At 38.9% G+C, this 15,753-nt stretch overlaps 1 protein-coding gene across 3 annotated transcripts in view; it reads right to left on the bottom strand.

Moving 5' to 3' along the window:
* Positions 1-15,753, bottom strand: part of GLYATL1 (glycine-N-acyltransferase like 1) — a 38,349-nt gene that overhangs the window by 10,750 nt on the left and 11,846 nt on the right. For 2 of the 3 annotated variants that reach the window (XM_017498908.2, XM_017498906.2), the window contains exons 2-4: positions 5,799-5,920; positions 1,991-2,110; positions 1,202-1,305 (exon numbers count right to left, since the gene is read on the bottom strand). In XM_017498908.2, coding sequence (XP_017354397.1) covers positions 1,202-1,305; positions 1,991-2,068 — 182 coding nt within the window. In that variant the 5' untranslated portion in view covers positions 2,069-2,110; positions 5,799-5,920. The remainder of the gene's footprint in view (positions 1-1,201; positions 1,306-1,990; positions 2,111-5,798; positions 5,921-15,753) is intronic. The other variant, XM_017498909.2, reaches the window with a different exon arrangement.

Raw genomic sequence — 15,753 nt, forward strand, 5'->3', positions numbered from 1 at the left:
GTGCATGAAACACACACACACACACACAAAGGGGAAGTCTTTAGGGCAAAAAATAGACCTAGGTTTGTATTAATATTTCAGCTTGTTTATTCTTTGTGTGTGTCCTCAGCCAATATGGCTAATTATGATAAATATGATCTACAATTATGTGCTATGTACTGTCTTTGATATACAGTATCTCATTTAAACCTTGTGTAATCCTCTGAAGAAGGTCCTCTTATTTTTCTCATTTTAACAGATGATGAAACTCAGAGAAAGGCCTGTGGTTACATAGCTAGTAAAACTGGCAGAGTCCACTGAACTTGAATTCAGATTTGGCAATGCTTTAATATCTGGTATCCAGCAGCTACATAACTTAATATTTCTCAGTGTCATTTCCTTATCTCTAAGCTGGAGATATTAATGCTCACTTCATAAGATTGTTCTGATGGTGACATTCACTAACAAGAGAAGTGCTTCTACATAGTTGATAAACAGTAGTTATGAGTCACTTCCCTGGTTCCTGAGAAACAATAAAAAAAAAACAAACAGGGTCTAACCCTGTTGCCCAGGCTGGAGTACAGTGGTGTGATCTTGGCTCACTGCAGCCTTGATTTTCTGGGGCTCAAACCATCCTCCTGCCTCAGCCTCCTGAGTAGTTAGGACTATAGGCATGTGCCACCACACCCTGGTAATTTTGTTTATTTTTTGTAGAGATGAGGTCTCACTATTTGCACAGGCTGGTCTCTAACTCCTGGCCTCAAGTGATCCTCCTGCCTTGTCCTCCCAAAGTGCTGGGATTACAGGTATAAGACACCATGCCCAGCCCTGAGAGGTAATTTTTACTAGTAGGCTTCTGCTTTGGTTTTTGTTTCTAAGTCGATGTTCTGGTATCTCAGACACCCAACTTTCCCTGTAAATTGGCCTCCTTTCAGCCCCTGCAGGTGATCCCTGCCATCTCAAAGCCATCTTAATCTGTGAGTGTCAGCCTTGACCTTTTCTTCTCCTTCCCCCTCCACCCTCTTTCCCAGATGAATCCTGTGCTTTACAGGAAGGGTAGGAACACGTGACACTCATGCAAGTTGCCAAGTACTGAAGGAGTGTTTTAAAATACGCACATTTCCTTTCACCCTATAAGCAGCCCTGGTGTCTGAACTGGTTAGTTCCTCAGGCCCTTTGTACCAGCCTGGCTCCTCCAGTGCCTGACTGTGTGCATACCCATTTTTGAGGCCGGATAATAACCATCTGATACTCGGGCCAGGAGTCCACCAGCACCTCCAGGTTGAAGGGGTTCCCATGATTGATGTGATACACAGAGCCATACACCTGAAGGAGAGATGGAAAGGAATAGGAGAGGTTAAGATGTCCAGAGATGGGGATTTGGATGTGAAGAGGAAGAGAAAAACGGAGGTTAAGAGATGGTACTGGGACAAAGTCAGTGACGGTGAAATGAGCAGCATCTCCAGGACAATACTGATGGACGTGAAGTCACCAGCAAGCAGGTAGAACTCACAAGTAGGTGTCCTTGTGATACCAAAGAGCTACTGTGCACTAGCTGGGCACTTGGCAGTGCTCTTAAAACTTACATTGTGTGGATTTATTTAGTGTCCACAACAATTTTAAGAAGTAGGTGCTAATATTATTCCCATTTCATTGATGAAAAGATCAAAGGTAAAGGCATAGAAAGGTAAAGAAACATGCACAAAGCCATGCGACTAGAAAATGGCAGCCTAGGAATGCATATCCATCCAGTCTGGCTCCAACACTATGCTTGTAGTCACCATTCTCCACCGCCTCTCCAAATGAATGACAAAACCTGCAGAGTGGGCCTAGCTGCCTCTTCCCAAGGAGAAGTAGCAGCTCTTGACATGCCTCCTTCATCCCCAACCTCATCCTGTTTCCCAGCTTCAACCTTCTGCAGAAAGTCAGGAAGGACCAGAATCACGAGCCTGCTATTTACTCATCCTCAACACCCTTCCTCCCATGCCCCGACCTCCCACTATTCCCTGACCTTCAGGGACTCAGGGATGCTCCTGGCTAAGGATTTGTATAGGGCCAGCAGCTTCTGGGAATTATTCAGTAGGATCATTTTGTGGGATGCTTCAGTCCTTGAGTCCTTCAAGAAGAAACTCTGAAAAGATAAGAAGTGAAGGGAAAATGTTAAGAGACCAAATGAATTTAAGATGCACTTTATACATCTCCATTCAAATAGCACTCATGATGTAGTTACTGTTAGTATCATCCTCATTCTGAATACACCAAAGCTCAGAGAGACTAAGAACATTTCTCAAGTTCTTACAGAGATAAATGCCAAAGTCAGATTTTGAAACCATATATGAATGGCTCCAAAACCCATGCCCTGCCTCTCTGGTGGAATGAATTAAAAGTGAATATTAAGAGTTCTGTGAGGTTCCCGAATGCCTGTAGTAGAACACTCTACCACCACCATCATCATAACCTTTTTCCTGTAATTTGGTCATCAGGTGCCTGAGAAGTCTTTCATCTGGAATAGAAAATATCAGCCCTCTAAGAACAGTTGTGACTGGAAAACTTAAGAGCAGGAATTGGCAAATATTTTATGTATTTAGTTTCTTAGGGCTAAATATTTCAGACCTATGGCCATTTTGGAAGTCGTTTCAGTTTGATTGCAAAAAAGAAAACATGGAAAAATTTTGACACCTATCTATAAACTTCTGTTGAAATAACATTCAGAATTCTTAGAAATGTGCCAGTAATTTACCAATAACTTGGAGAAGGGTTATCATCACAACTGATAGGTTCAAAGCTTAGGCTGGTTTCAAATTTTAGTTCTGCCTCCTACTTCTTTGCTAACTTGCTTAACCAATCAGAAACTCTAAGTGTTTTCTCACTGCTTTGGAACTGGAAATTAAAATTTCCAGAGTAATGAGATTACACAATGTAATACATATAAAATGTGTAGCATTATACCTGGCATAAAGTAAGAACAATATTTAACATACGTTATTTTTTAAATTGATTTTATATTAATCAATGTCATGTATAAATTTAGCGATTATATCCAATGACGTAAAAATAATAAAAAATGTAAAGAACTTACAAAGTTAATTAATGTAAGAGAAAGAACCCACATATCAGTTATTTGAAACAGTCATTAGCAAATTAGTTAATACAGATGTTTGAAATTTTGTATCCATGAAGGTGAAATAGTCCCAAATATATGTTAAATAATAGACAAGGTGAAACAGATTTTGTCTTCTCTTGGGTCAAAGGCCTCAAAGTTAAACTATGTTCTGTAGCTAGATGAAGCAATGTTTAAACAAAAGCATCATTTTGCAAGAGCTTAGAATTTCAGAACATTGGAATACTCGAGGAACTTTTAGTAAATAGAACTGGATCTCTGACATGTGCCTATCTCGTGTCTGACTCTGCTGTTCTTATAGCTGTCAAAAAAGCTGGTCTTTTTTTCCCCCACCTCCAAGTGCTTTCTTTGCTCTGTTTTTCACCTGATTTAACTAAAATTGCCCTTACCCATGTGTTTTACTATGGTCTCCTCTTTTGAGTTTTTGGTCAAGATTTTAGAAGTTTTAATTCAAGATCTACCATGCTATATCACTACCTACAAAACAAAACAAAACAAAACAAAACAAAACAAAACAAAACAAACAACTTGTATATTATTTGTCCTGAGAACATTGTAGCCTGGGCTAATACATGCGATCAACCCCTACACCTATCAGGTGCCACATCTTTATCCCAAATACCTCTCCTATCCATTCCCCACTCCATCCCCTTGCAATGACCTTAGTTCAGAATCCCTTTGTCCTTGCACTTAATATTGTTCTTATGACCCCACCACGGCCTCACCTTCTAACATCTACCCCCCAAAATTTTTCTCTACCCATATTCTTACCATCAACATTTCTTTTCTAAATCAGGAACCTGCTAAAAGCCTTGGTAGACCCCTCCCCACACTCTTTTAAAAAATTGTTTTAAAGTACACATAAAGGAAAACTTACCATTTAACTATTTTTAAGGGTACAACTCAGCAGCATCATGTATATTCACAATGCTCTACAAGGATTACCACTATCCATTTCCAGAACGTTTTTGTCATCCCAAACATAAACTGTACCCATTAAAACACAGTTACTAATTCCTTCTCTTCCTAGCCCCTGGTAACTTTTATTTTACTTTATGTTTCTAGAAATTTGCCTATTCTAGGTACTTCATATAAATGGAATCTTACAATATTTGTCCTTTGGGGTCTGGCTTATTTCATTTAGCATAATGTTTTCAAGGTTCACTTAATGTTGTATCATCATGTGTCAGAATTTCATTCCTTAACTGGAATAATTTTCCATTTTATATGGAAAATAAGTTTAAAGTCCACTGAAGAAAAAGAATAAATTTGTGAATGATAGTAAATATGAGTAGCACACAGTCAGTCAGTAGTCGTTGTGAAGACTATAGAAAAGCAATTATAATAAATAATGGGTAAAAAAGAAAAGTAACTTGTACATATCTACCAAAAATGTGTATGCATGTGGACAAGGACTTAAAGGGAATAAACATATAAATTGTTTTTGGGTGGTGAAAGTATGTGTGATTTATTTCCTATTTCAGAATTTTCTTTAGTACCATTGACATATTTTTATTTTTATGCAAGTTTGAAAAAAACATAGAAGGCAATGGAACCACATAGTTAAAGATAAGAATTATGAACACAAAAGAAACGCTATTTTTCTTTCTTTTTTCCCAGCAGTCCCATCACCTATCAAATTTTCCTTTTTTTTTTTTTTTAGTGGGGAGGAAAAAGCTCCCCATGTCCCACCATTCTGTGCATGCCCAATCCAATCACCTGCAAAGCGTATAGTTTGCAGTGAACCCCAAGAATGAGTTGTTGGACAACTCCAGCTGAGAAGGGTGGGAAGCAATTCTTCTGAGAATGGCGCCGACTATTAACTACAAACATCCACTAGATGGCCATTTGAGGTCGGTTACTGAGGCACCTGTGACCTTGTACAACACTCAAACCGCATTCTCAGGAGGCTGTTTTCAGTGTTTCTTTTCACACCACACACTCCACTCCCTGTCCTGTTTTCAGGGTCATGGAGTTTCATTTTCATGCACAAATAACATACACAGAGTGCCTCAGTATTTTTCCATGCCTGACCTCAAATGCCTTGTACATAAGCTTGAATGTATTGCCATGCACCTCAACACCACCCACAGCTGTCAAAAAGAGTGCAAGGCAGATTATTCCAAAGAGAATAGCAGTTGACATTCCATAGTGCCAAACCCTTTCTTAGCCAAATGGGACTTTACTGAGAGCCCTCTTTTTAAAATATACATCAGTGCATTGTTGTTCATTCGGAATGTTCCACTGTAAGTTATCTTTAGTAAGATTTTGCTGTTTCTGTGACTTTGCTGCCTCCCAGACCTAATGTATAACCCAGAAGGAACTGTTTGCCAGAAATTAAGGATCCCACTTTTACCTAAAATACTGGCTTTACTCTCAGGTTCTCTTGATTAAGTTAAGATTTTTCCTACCTTGGCGCATAAGAAAAATGAAACAAAGGTGTAAATCACAAAAATCCCTGTGAATTTTCAAAAGCCAAAATTTATAACTCCTGCAACATTACTGCTTACTACCAGTTCTTTTCTGACCCGGTCAGATGTAAGAGGCCTCTAAGTGGATCCAAGCCAGTCAATTCCCAGATCAAATTCGTGTCTCTGTTGCAACTCCAAACCCATTCTGAATCAGAAATTTGCTGAAAGAAACTCAGAGAGCTCAAAACACAAATGTGTGAAGTTCCGATATTTGAGTGGGAGCTTACCTGTAAGCCTCAACTACTCTGAGAGATCAACGGGCACAAGAGGATCCTGCAGGTGCCTTCTGTGTTCACTCAGCACTCTTGGGGGTTACCAGAAAGTCCACTTCAGATCCTGCTTCTGACACCTGATAAAAGAAAAACTTCAGCTGAGTTAAATTTAAAGGAGTTTAATTGAGCAATAAACAATTCGTGAACCTGGCACCCCCCCAGAATCACAGCAGATTCACAGAGGCTCCAGGGGTGTCTCGTGGTCAAAACAAATTTATAGACAAAAAAAGGTAAAGTGATAATACAGGACCGGAAGTGAGGTACAGAAACAGTGAGACTGGTTACAACTGGGCGTTTGCCTTATTTGAACACAGTTTTAACATCCAGCATTCTATGAGTGGTTGAAATATATGGCTGCTGGGATTGACCAACATTCAAGTACTATTCCAGGTGCACACTACTAAATTAGGTTCTCAATTTTGTCTATTAAGCTAGGTTACAGTTCACCCACAGGGACTCAAATGTAGAAGTACAGAGTCCTTTTTGGGCCATATTTAGTTTGCTTTAACACTTTGTAGCAAAATTCATTGAAAGGATTGTCTATACATGCTATCTCCAATCCCCCTCCTAATCTTATTTAATGGGGTTTTTGCCACTATCATTCTACTGAAACACTTTTTAAAGCCATCAATGGTCTCTATGTTATTAAATCCAATGGTCCATTATTGCTTCTCATCTGAATAGATCATTTTTGAATGGAATTTCTTCACTTGGTTTCCAAGACAACACACTGTCTTGGTTTTCCTTTAACTTCCTTGATTACTTCTTCTCAGTCTGTTCTGTGGACCCTTCTTCTCTCTCACATTTCTTAATTTTAGATTACTTCAGATTTTAATCATTGGCCCTCCACACTTACTCTCTGGTGATCCCAATTGGTCCCATGGCTTTAAAGGCAATCTACATGCCAATGACTAGTAGTTTACCTTATAACTCAAACTCTTTTCCAAACTCAAGACATATATCTAATGGCCTGGTTGACATCTCTTGGATTCCATCCAATTGCCATCTCAAACTCATTATGTCCTACATCAAATTCCTTATCCACCCTCTCCACCCAGCCTAGTTCACCTGTAGTTTTTCTCAACTTAGTTGATGGCAACTCCTTCTTTTCACCTGTTCAAATAAAAACTCTTGGATTTATTCTTAAGTGTCTTTTCCCCTCTCACTTTACATCCAATCCATTATGACATCCTGCTAATTCTGGTTGGGAGAAAATTCTTCATGGCCTCTCACATTTCTGCATGTTTTATGAGCAGAGACATTGACAGACTTTGCTCCTATCTTTTCAAGGATGTTTGAAAAGAGGACAGCTTGGAAGCTGGAGATAATTGCTTTCTTCTGAAGCAGAGGGCAGGTTTGCTTACTGTTCCTTGTAAGAAAGACAATGTCTTCCTCTGGAGTAAAGCTCAGACAGGTTTGCTTGGAGTTCATTATAAAACATCTAGGTTCCCTAAATTCAGGGCTCCTTGGCTGCAACACACATCTATTGCATTGCAACATTAATCTGCCTTTCTGTATTTCCTCTGTAGGACTTGTGGAGCAAGAAGGACTGACACAAACACAGCAATAATTCTGCCTGCTGAATGAGTCATAAAATACTGTCTTTGACCCAGGAGGCTTGTGTCGTCTGCTAGCATTTATGAAATTGTGCACCAAGCAGGGTAAACTTTTAGATGCTTCACAGTTTTTGGCAGTCTTTTCTTGATGGAGAAAGTCTTTCGTCTTTTCTCAATGGAAAACCAAAACGCTACTTTTTAAAAAAAAGGCAGATTTTGTCATTCCTTTGTGCAACTCCTGCAGTAACTCCCAATATCATTCAGAGAAAGAGATATAAATTCCTTATAACAGCCCTTTAAGTTCTCCATGACTTAGCCTCCAGTCACCTCCCTGATATCCCTCCAGTCACAACCCCAACCTCACTCTCTTTAGCTTCTCTGCTTCAGGCACTTGGCTGTCCTTTTTCTTCTGCCTGCATTCTGTCGTCTCATTAGACCTATAGAAAACTCAATTTCCTTCTCTAAATCTTCATATAAAAGCCACCTGCTCAATGAGGCCTCCTTTGACCATCCTATTAAAAATTACAAGTGCTCCCCTAATCTCTCTGCAATGCTCCTGGTTTTAGTTCTTTGATACTTTTTGAGGGATCTAGGAGTCCTTTACTAAGGAAGAAATTCATATAAAATAAATGGAAGTTTAAAGCTTCAAGACCAAAGGATCAAATTCTGTGTTCATACAAAAGAAAACGATCTATGGGACTACAGGGTAGGTTTCAATTCCAGTGCCAGTGCTAGGTCCAATCTGCCTCAAGTTTGCATAGGCACCCCTGTGAGACTCTGAAGCTCTTGCTCATGGCAGGGAATGGGGACTGCGTGGCTGAGTGTCTGTGGGAGGGTGGTGCAGCCCCACCCTCTGCATATTCTCACAATGTGTTAAGGGTCTCTGGGATGCTTCTTTCATATCAATGGCCTTCATTCACCTTTAGCAATGTGAAATTAGGATGCAGCAGCCATCTTAGGAAGACATCTGATAGCTGTTGGCACCTATTCATAAAATCTGAAAGCTTCCTAGGGATTCTGAGGAGGCTTGCCTTTGCAACATCTTTTGGAGGACTTTGGAGAGACCTAAAAGTCAAAGAATCACTCTATCCCAATCCAAGTTATAATATAAAATTCTTTCAAAGTTATCTAGAGGCAGTGACTAGATGCTTGTACATCTCTTCTGTGTAGCAGCACGTTCCTGATTTCTGTTTACCAGGAAACTCACCAAGAGACTTTCATACTCTCAAATCTTGGGAACATTTTTTTATACCGGAAGTCTTTCTAGGGAAAAAGTTTTTTTAATGGCTTCTGATATGACAGCTGGACACTGGGACCTGGGGTTCCCCTGAAATATTTGCTTTATCTCAGAATTCCTAATGAAGTTCATCTTGATAGTCCAAAGGAGGACCCTAACTCTTAATTCAGGAGCTTTGGTGATTGAGCAGATTCTGCACATCCAAGCTCTCAGGAAGGGGTTGTTCACCCAGTTAGAGGACCTTGAACTGACGGTGACTTTAGATGTGGTTGCACCTCTCTGTAGCAAAGGAAATATGTTTTAACTGACTGGTGGCTGGTGGCATGGCATGGAAGAGCCAAATAAACACAGGTTCTTTTGGATCAAAAAGACTGATAGCATCAATTTAAATAAATCCCAGAAAAGGATGGGGGTTTCTGGAGCTGTTCTGGGTTGGTGATGAAGTTTCAATGCCTCCTGAGAAATCAGGAAGTGGTATATGGTTTTAGCTAGATCAGGGAATTGGGAAGATGTGGGACATGCTTTCTTGGCTTGGGGCATCCTAGAACATTTTAAAGCTCTAAAGCCCTCTGATGTGCTCTAGTCCTCTTAGAGTCTAAAGAAGAGAAAAATAAAAATTTTGACTATACTACAAAGCAATAGGGGACTCTTCATTGCTCTTAAATATTTTCTTCCCTGATTCTTTCATCTTCTGTTTCCTATTTTTCTACCTCAAATTCAGCTTTCATTATTTGCTTAATTCCTGCTAATGCATTCTCTAAATCCATGTCCTGAAACTGTGGTTAAGAAAGACACCCGATGCCTTCTTCCTTCATCTTTTGTGACCAAAAAGCTCATCTGAGCACCTGCCTAACTTCCTGTAAGAGAGGAGAATCAGACAGGAGGTTCATTAGACATTGTCTAGTCTCAAGAAAATAAGTCCTGGAAAGTGGACACATGATTGCATGTGCAAAACTGAGACCAGAACCCAGATGTTCTGAATCCAAAGCCATTGTTCTTTGTTTTGTAGGGTGCTGGTTCCCAATTTGTGATGAATTTTGAATATTGTGACTCCACATATCTCATAATAAGTTTCTTCTACTTGAGACTTTAGTTGAATTAATTTACACAAATATTTGATCTGGAAACTTTTCTCTCCCTCTAGCCTGGTACTGGCTTGAATAGCTTGAACAACAAGTCCCATTATGTTAGGGGAAAATTTGATTGATTCATCCTCAAATATGTATTTTTGTCTTTTCTAGCCCAACATATTATTTGTCTTATTATACTTATCGTCAGAAAATCTGGAAGATTCAATAACCATCAGAAATCTGATATACAAGTCATACTTCATGGAGAAAGAGCCCAACAAGTATTTTTCTTCTATTGTCTTTAACTTTCTTTGTTTTTTGTAGAACTACTTGTTTGAGGTATAATTAACATATAAAAGCTGTATGTGTTTAATGTATAAAACCTAATCAATATAAAGATGAATACATACTCATGAAACCATGACCACAACGTATGCCATAAATATATTTATCACCTCCAAAAGTTTTGTCTGCTCTATTTATTATTATTGTGTGTATATATGTATGTGTTTGATAAGATCATTTAACATAAGATCTGCCATCTTTCTTTCCAAATTAGCAGAATACCTGATCCTGATGCTGCTGAGGCACTTTGAAAATCATTATACAGAAATCTGATTGGATGCCGTAAAACTGGACATCAGCAAAATGTCAAAATGGAACTTTGCAGCACTTATTCTTGCACAGAAACATCAACTTAAATAACTGTGCACAAAAATACCTTCACAAGAGCTAAGGAAACCAGGTGAAAGATTACAGAATCTTAGTGTAGCAGAGAAATAAGAAAAGATGAATTGAAGAGCATAGGAAGAACAATTTTACACTACTGTGTCACCCCACCCACAATATCAGGCAACAAAGCACAGACAGAGACAACCTTTGTGTGGAAGAAGAAAAGGGAATTGGGCACTGAATTTTGCCTTGGACCCCAGCACAGGGGCTACTTCAGTAAAATCCAGTAATATGTATGCCCATATGGCCCCAAACTCCAGGTCAGTACCTGCAGACTGAGCCAGACCAGATGCCACAGCCCAGGATCCAGTCTTTCCTGGTGGACTTGGTTTCTGGATATATCCTAATGCCAGGTCCACCCCAGAGCCCTAGGTGTCAGACTGTTCCTGGGACCAGGCCAGCGCCAGAGACTCCAGGCTCCAGACTGCTTCCAGGACCAGGCTGGCCTCCATAACTCCAGGTTTCAGACTAGCTCCAGGACCAGGCTGGCCCCTATAACTTTAGTCACCAGGCCAGTATCCATAGATCCAGCCTCCTGTGGATAAAGGCTCTAGAACTGCCTAGCACCGGGCTAGCCCCTGTGGTAGCAGACTCCCAAGTCTACCCTAGGTTCCAGACTAGCCCAGAACTAGGTTGGCTCACACAAATCCAGAATTCAGGCCAACCCCAGTTCCAGGTTAGCACCCCTAGCCCAACCCTTTAGCCGGGTATCTGGCAAGCATCTGCAGATGCAGGTTCCAGGCCTTCCTAAGGCTAGGCTAGTTTCTGCCACCCCACTGTACAGGCCAGTTCCTATGGTCCCATGCTCCAGTAGACCCAGAGTCCAGGCTCATCACAGTTGACTCCAGTATGGGCTGGTGCCTACAGACCCAGTATCTAGGACTGCTTCTTTGGACCTAGGTTTCAATCTAGTTCCTATAGCCCTAGGACCCAGACCAGCCTTTGTGGACCTAGTCTCTATGCCAGCCCCTGATGACCTAGGTTCTAGGCCAGAACTCACACACCCAGTCTCCAGGTCATTCCCCAGGTTTTTGACCAGTGCCTGTGGCTCCAGGCACCAGTCTAGCACCTATGGTCTCAGGCTCCAGACTGGCCCCACCCCACCCCAGCCCTAGGCCAGCTTCAGGCTCCAGGCTGGTTTTTGTGACCCATGATCCAATAAACTTAGGGCCCAGTTGTGCCCTATCAGACCCAGGGTACAGGCCAACTTCAGTAGACCCTGATGCTAGGCTGGTCATCATCGACCAAGGCTTTAGGACCATCTCTGAAGTCTCAGGCTCCAGGCCAGCTCCCATCTACCAAGATCCCAGGCCCATTTCTCCAGATTCAGGCTCCAATCCTGCACCAGTACCAGGACAGTCTCCATGGACTCAGATTCCAAGCTCATCCCAGGAGACCCAGATACTAGGCCCATTCCAGAACCTGGCCATTTCCTGCAGACATAGTCTCAATGCCCACTTCAGAGCCATGTCAGCCCCTGTGGACTCAGGCTTCAGTCCAGCACCCATTGTACAGCCTCTATGCATGCCCCTATAGACATAGGCTTTATGTTCATCCCCACATACCCAATGAAAAGATCTACCCCAGTAGATCCAGGCTTCAGGGCCAACTGTACAGATCCAGGAACCAGGCCTACCACCTGCTGACACAGGCACCAGGCCAGCCTGCCTGAGGACTTCAGCAACAAGTTTACCTGCAAACCACAACAGACACCCTACCAAGAGTTGCTGGATGACTGGGAAAGGGGTTTTCTAGATAAAGCCAGTATGCAAGGACTGCAATAAATTTCTTGCTTTTCAAATGTGCAGATAATAATGGATAGCCTAAAAATCAAGAACAATCTGAGAAAAATGATACCACCAAAGAAAAAAAAAAAAAAAACAAAAAAAAAAAAAAAAAAAAAAAAAAAGAAAACAAACACCAATAGCTGACCCTAAAGAAATAAAGGTTTTTTATGAACTGTCTGATAATGAATTTAAAATAATTGTCTTTAAAAAGTTCAGTGAGCTACAAGAGAACACAGATAGATGATTAAAAAGAATCAGAAAAATAATATATGAACAAAATGGAAAGTTCAACAAAGAGATAGAAATCATAAAATAAAACAACAAATTCTGGATGTAAAGGACACAACGGACACAATGGAAAGTAGATTTGATCAAGTAGAATAAAGAATCAATGCATGTCATTTGAAATTACTGAGTCAGAGACACAAAAGGAAAAAAAATGAGAAAAAGTCAAGAAATCTTATGGGAATTATGGAACATCATTAAGAGAACCAATTTACACATCATGTGTGTCCCAGAAAGAGGAGAGAAACAGATAGGGATAGAAAGTTTATCTGATGAAATAATATAGAATACTTTCCAAATCTGGGGAAAGAAAAATATACAGGTATAGGAACATTCAATGTGTTTGATAAGATTCAATCTAGTCAGAAATATAAGATAAATTTTAATTAAACTGTCAAAAATCAAAGAAAAAGATGATTCTGAAAACAAAAGGAGAAAAGAAGCAAATAACATATGACAGAGTCCCAATAAGGCTAATAGTAGATTTATCAGCAGAAACTTATAGGCTGAGAGAGTGGAATGATATTCAATTGTTCTATAGGAAAAAAAGAGTCAAGCAAAAATACTGTTCCCCCCCAAAAAAAGCTGTGTTTTGTGAAGAATGGAGAGATTAAAAACTTTGCCAGGCAAACAAAAACCGAAGGAATTTATCACCACCAGGGCTGTCTTACAGGAAATGCTAGAGGACAAATGTTAGAGCACAAAGCAAATAGTAATAAATCTAAGAAGATTGAAATCATATCAATTATCATTCCAGATCAAAATGGCATGAAACTAGAAATTAATAACAGGAGATCTTTTAGAAAATTCACAAATGCATGAAAATTAAATTGCGTACTTCTGAACAACAGATGGATTAAAGAGGAAATTAAAATGGAAATTTAAAAATATGTGGAGATCAGCAAAAATGGAAGCCCAACATACCAAAACTTGTAAGATACTTCAAAACATTTACATTGAAGAAGAAGAAAGATCTTAAACAACCTAATGTTACATCTCAAGGAACTATAAAAAGAAAAAACTAAGCCCAAAATTAGTAGAATGAAGGAAAAAATAAAGATCAGAGCTGTTAAATTAAATACAAACTATAAAAACAATAAAAATATAACAAACCTGAAATTTGGTCTTTTAAAAAGATAAAATTGACAAACCTTTACCAGACAAACCTTAACCAGAAAAATCATTTTTTCTCTTTTTTTCCTTAGTCTGGATAAAGGTTTGTCAATTTTGAGAAGAGACTATAATGACAAATTATATACCAGCAAAGTAGATAATCTAGAATAAATGTGTACATTCCTGGATACATAAAACCCACCAAGATGAAGAAATTGAAACTCTGAATAGACCAGTAATGAGTAAGGAGGTAAATTAGTAATAAAAAATATTTAATTAAAGAAAAGCCCAGGACTTGTGGCTTCACTGCTGAATTCCACCAAACATTTAAAAAAGAACTAATGTCACTCCTTCTAAAACCCTTCCAAAAAATTGAAGAAGAGATAATACTTCCAAAGTTATTTTACATGGCTAGCATAATCCTGATAACAAAGATAGGGACACCTCAACAAATTAAAATTATAGGCAACAGCACTGATGAACATAGGTGCATCAATAAAATATTAACACTAGCAAACTAATCTCAACAGCATGTCAAAAAGATTGTCACGATAAAGTGAGATTTAAGGTAGGGATGCAAAGATAATTCAACATACAGATCTATAAATGTGAAATACCACATTAACAGAATAAAGAACAAAATTTATATGATCACTTGATAGATGCAGAGAAAGCATTTGATAAAGTTCACCATCGTTTCATGATTATGAACTCTCAATGAATTAGGTATAGAAGGAATGTAGCTCATACAATAAAGACCATATATGATAAACCCACAGCTAACATCTCACTTAATGGTGAAGAGTTAAAAGCTTTTTCTAAGATTAAGGACAAGACAAGGATGCTCACTCTCACTACTTCTATTCAATGTATTAATGGAAGTTCTACTCAGAGTCATTAGGCAAGGGAAAGAAATAAAAAGCATCCAAATTGGAAAGGAAATAGCTAAATATGTCCCTGTTTGCAGACAGCATGGTTCTATATGTAAAAAATCCTAAAGACTCTAGCAAACTAGGTTAAAACTAGTAAACAAATTCAGTAATGTAACTATATACCAAATCAACATACAAAAATCAGTAGTGATTCTCTACACCAGCAGTGAAAGACCTGAAAAAGAACATAATCCTGTTCACAATGTCTACAAAAAATAAATACTTAGGAGTAAACTTAAACAAGGTGGTAAAAGACTTATATAGTGAATATTATGAAACATAAATTAAAAAATGAAGAAAACACCAATAAATAAAAAGATATTCCTTATTTGTAGATTGGGAGAGTTTACTGTCAAAATGACAATAATGGCCAAAGTGATTTACAGATTCAATGCAATTCCTATCTAAATACCAATGACATTCTTCAAAGAAATATAAAACACCAAAAAATGTATATGTAATCACAAAAGATCCCTAAGAACAAAAGCAATCATGAGCAGCAAAGAACAAAGCTGGAGATATCACACTACCTAACTTCAAAATGTACTATGAAGCAATAGTAATCAAAACAGGATAGTACTGGCATTAAAACAGAAACATGGAGCAATGGAAAAGAATAGAAAGTCCAGAAATAAACACATGCATTTTAGATGATCAATTTTGACAATGTTGCCAAGAGCACATGAATGGAGAATGAATAGTGTTTTTAATAAATTGTGTTAAAAAAACTGCATATCCACATGCAGAAAATTGAAATTAGACCTTATCTCACACCAAGTACAAAAATCAACCCGAAATGATTTAAAGACTTAAATGAAACAACTGAGACTGCAAAACCACTAGAAAAAAACATAGGAGAAAAGCTTCCTGATATTAGTTGGGGCAATGATTTTTGGATAGAATCCATAAAGCATAGATAATGAAGGCCAAGATAGACAAATGGGATTACATCAAACTAAAAAAGTTTCTATACAGCAAAGGAAATAATCAGCAGGGTGGAGAGGCAACCTATGGAATGGAAGAAAATATTTGCAAACCATACATCTGATAAGGGGTTAATATTGAAAATAATAAGAAACTTGGCCGGGCGCGGTGGCTCAAGCCTGTAATCCCAGCACTTTGGGAGGCCAAGGCGGGTGGATCACGAGGTCAAGAGATCGAGACCATCCTGGTCAACATGGTGAAACCCCGTCTCTAC

The sequence above is a fragment of the Cebus imitator genome, unplaced genomic scaffold, assembly GCF_001604975.1.
Source record: "Cebus imitator isolate Cc_AM_T3 unplaced genomic scaffold, Cebus_imitator-1.0 Scaffold253, whole genome shotgun sequence".
NCBI classification, from domain to species: domain Eukaryota; kingdom Metazoa; phylum Chordata; class Mammalia; order Primates; family Cebidae; genus Cebus; species Cebus imitator.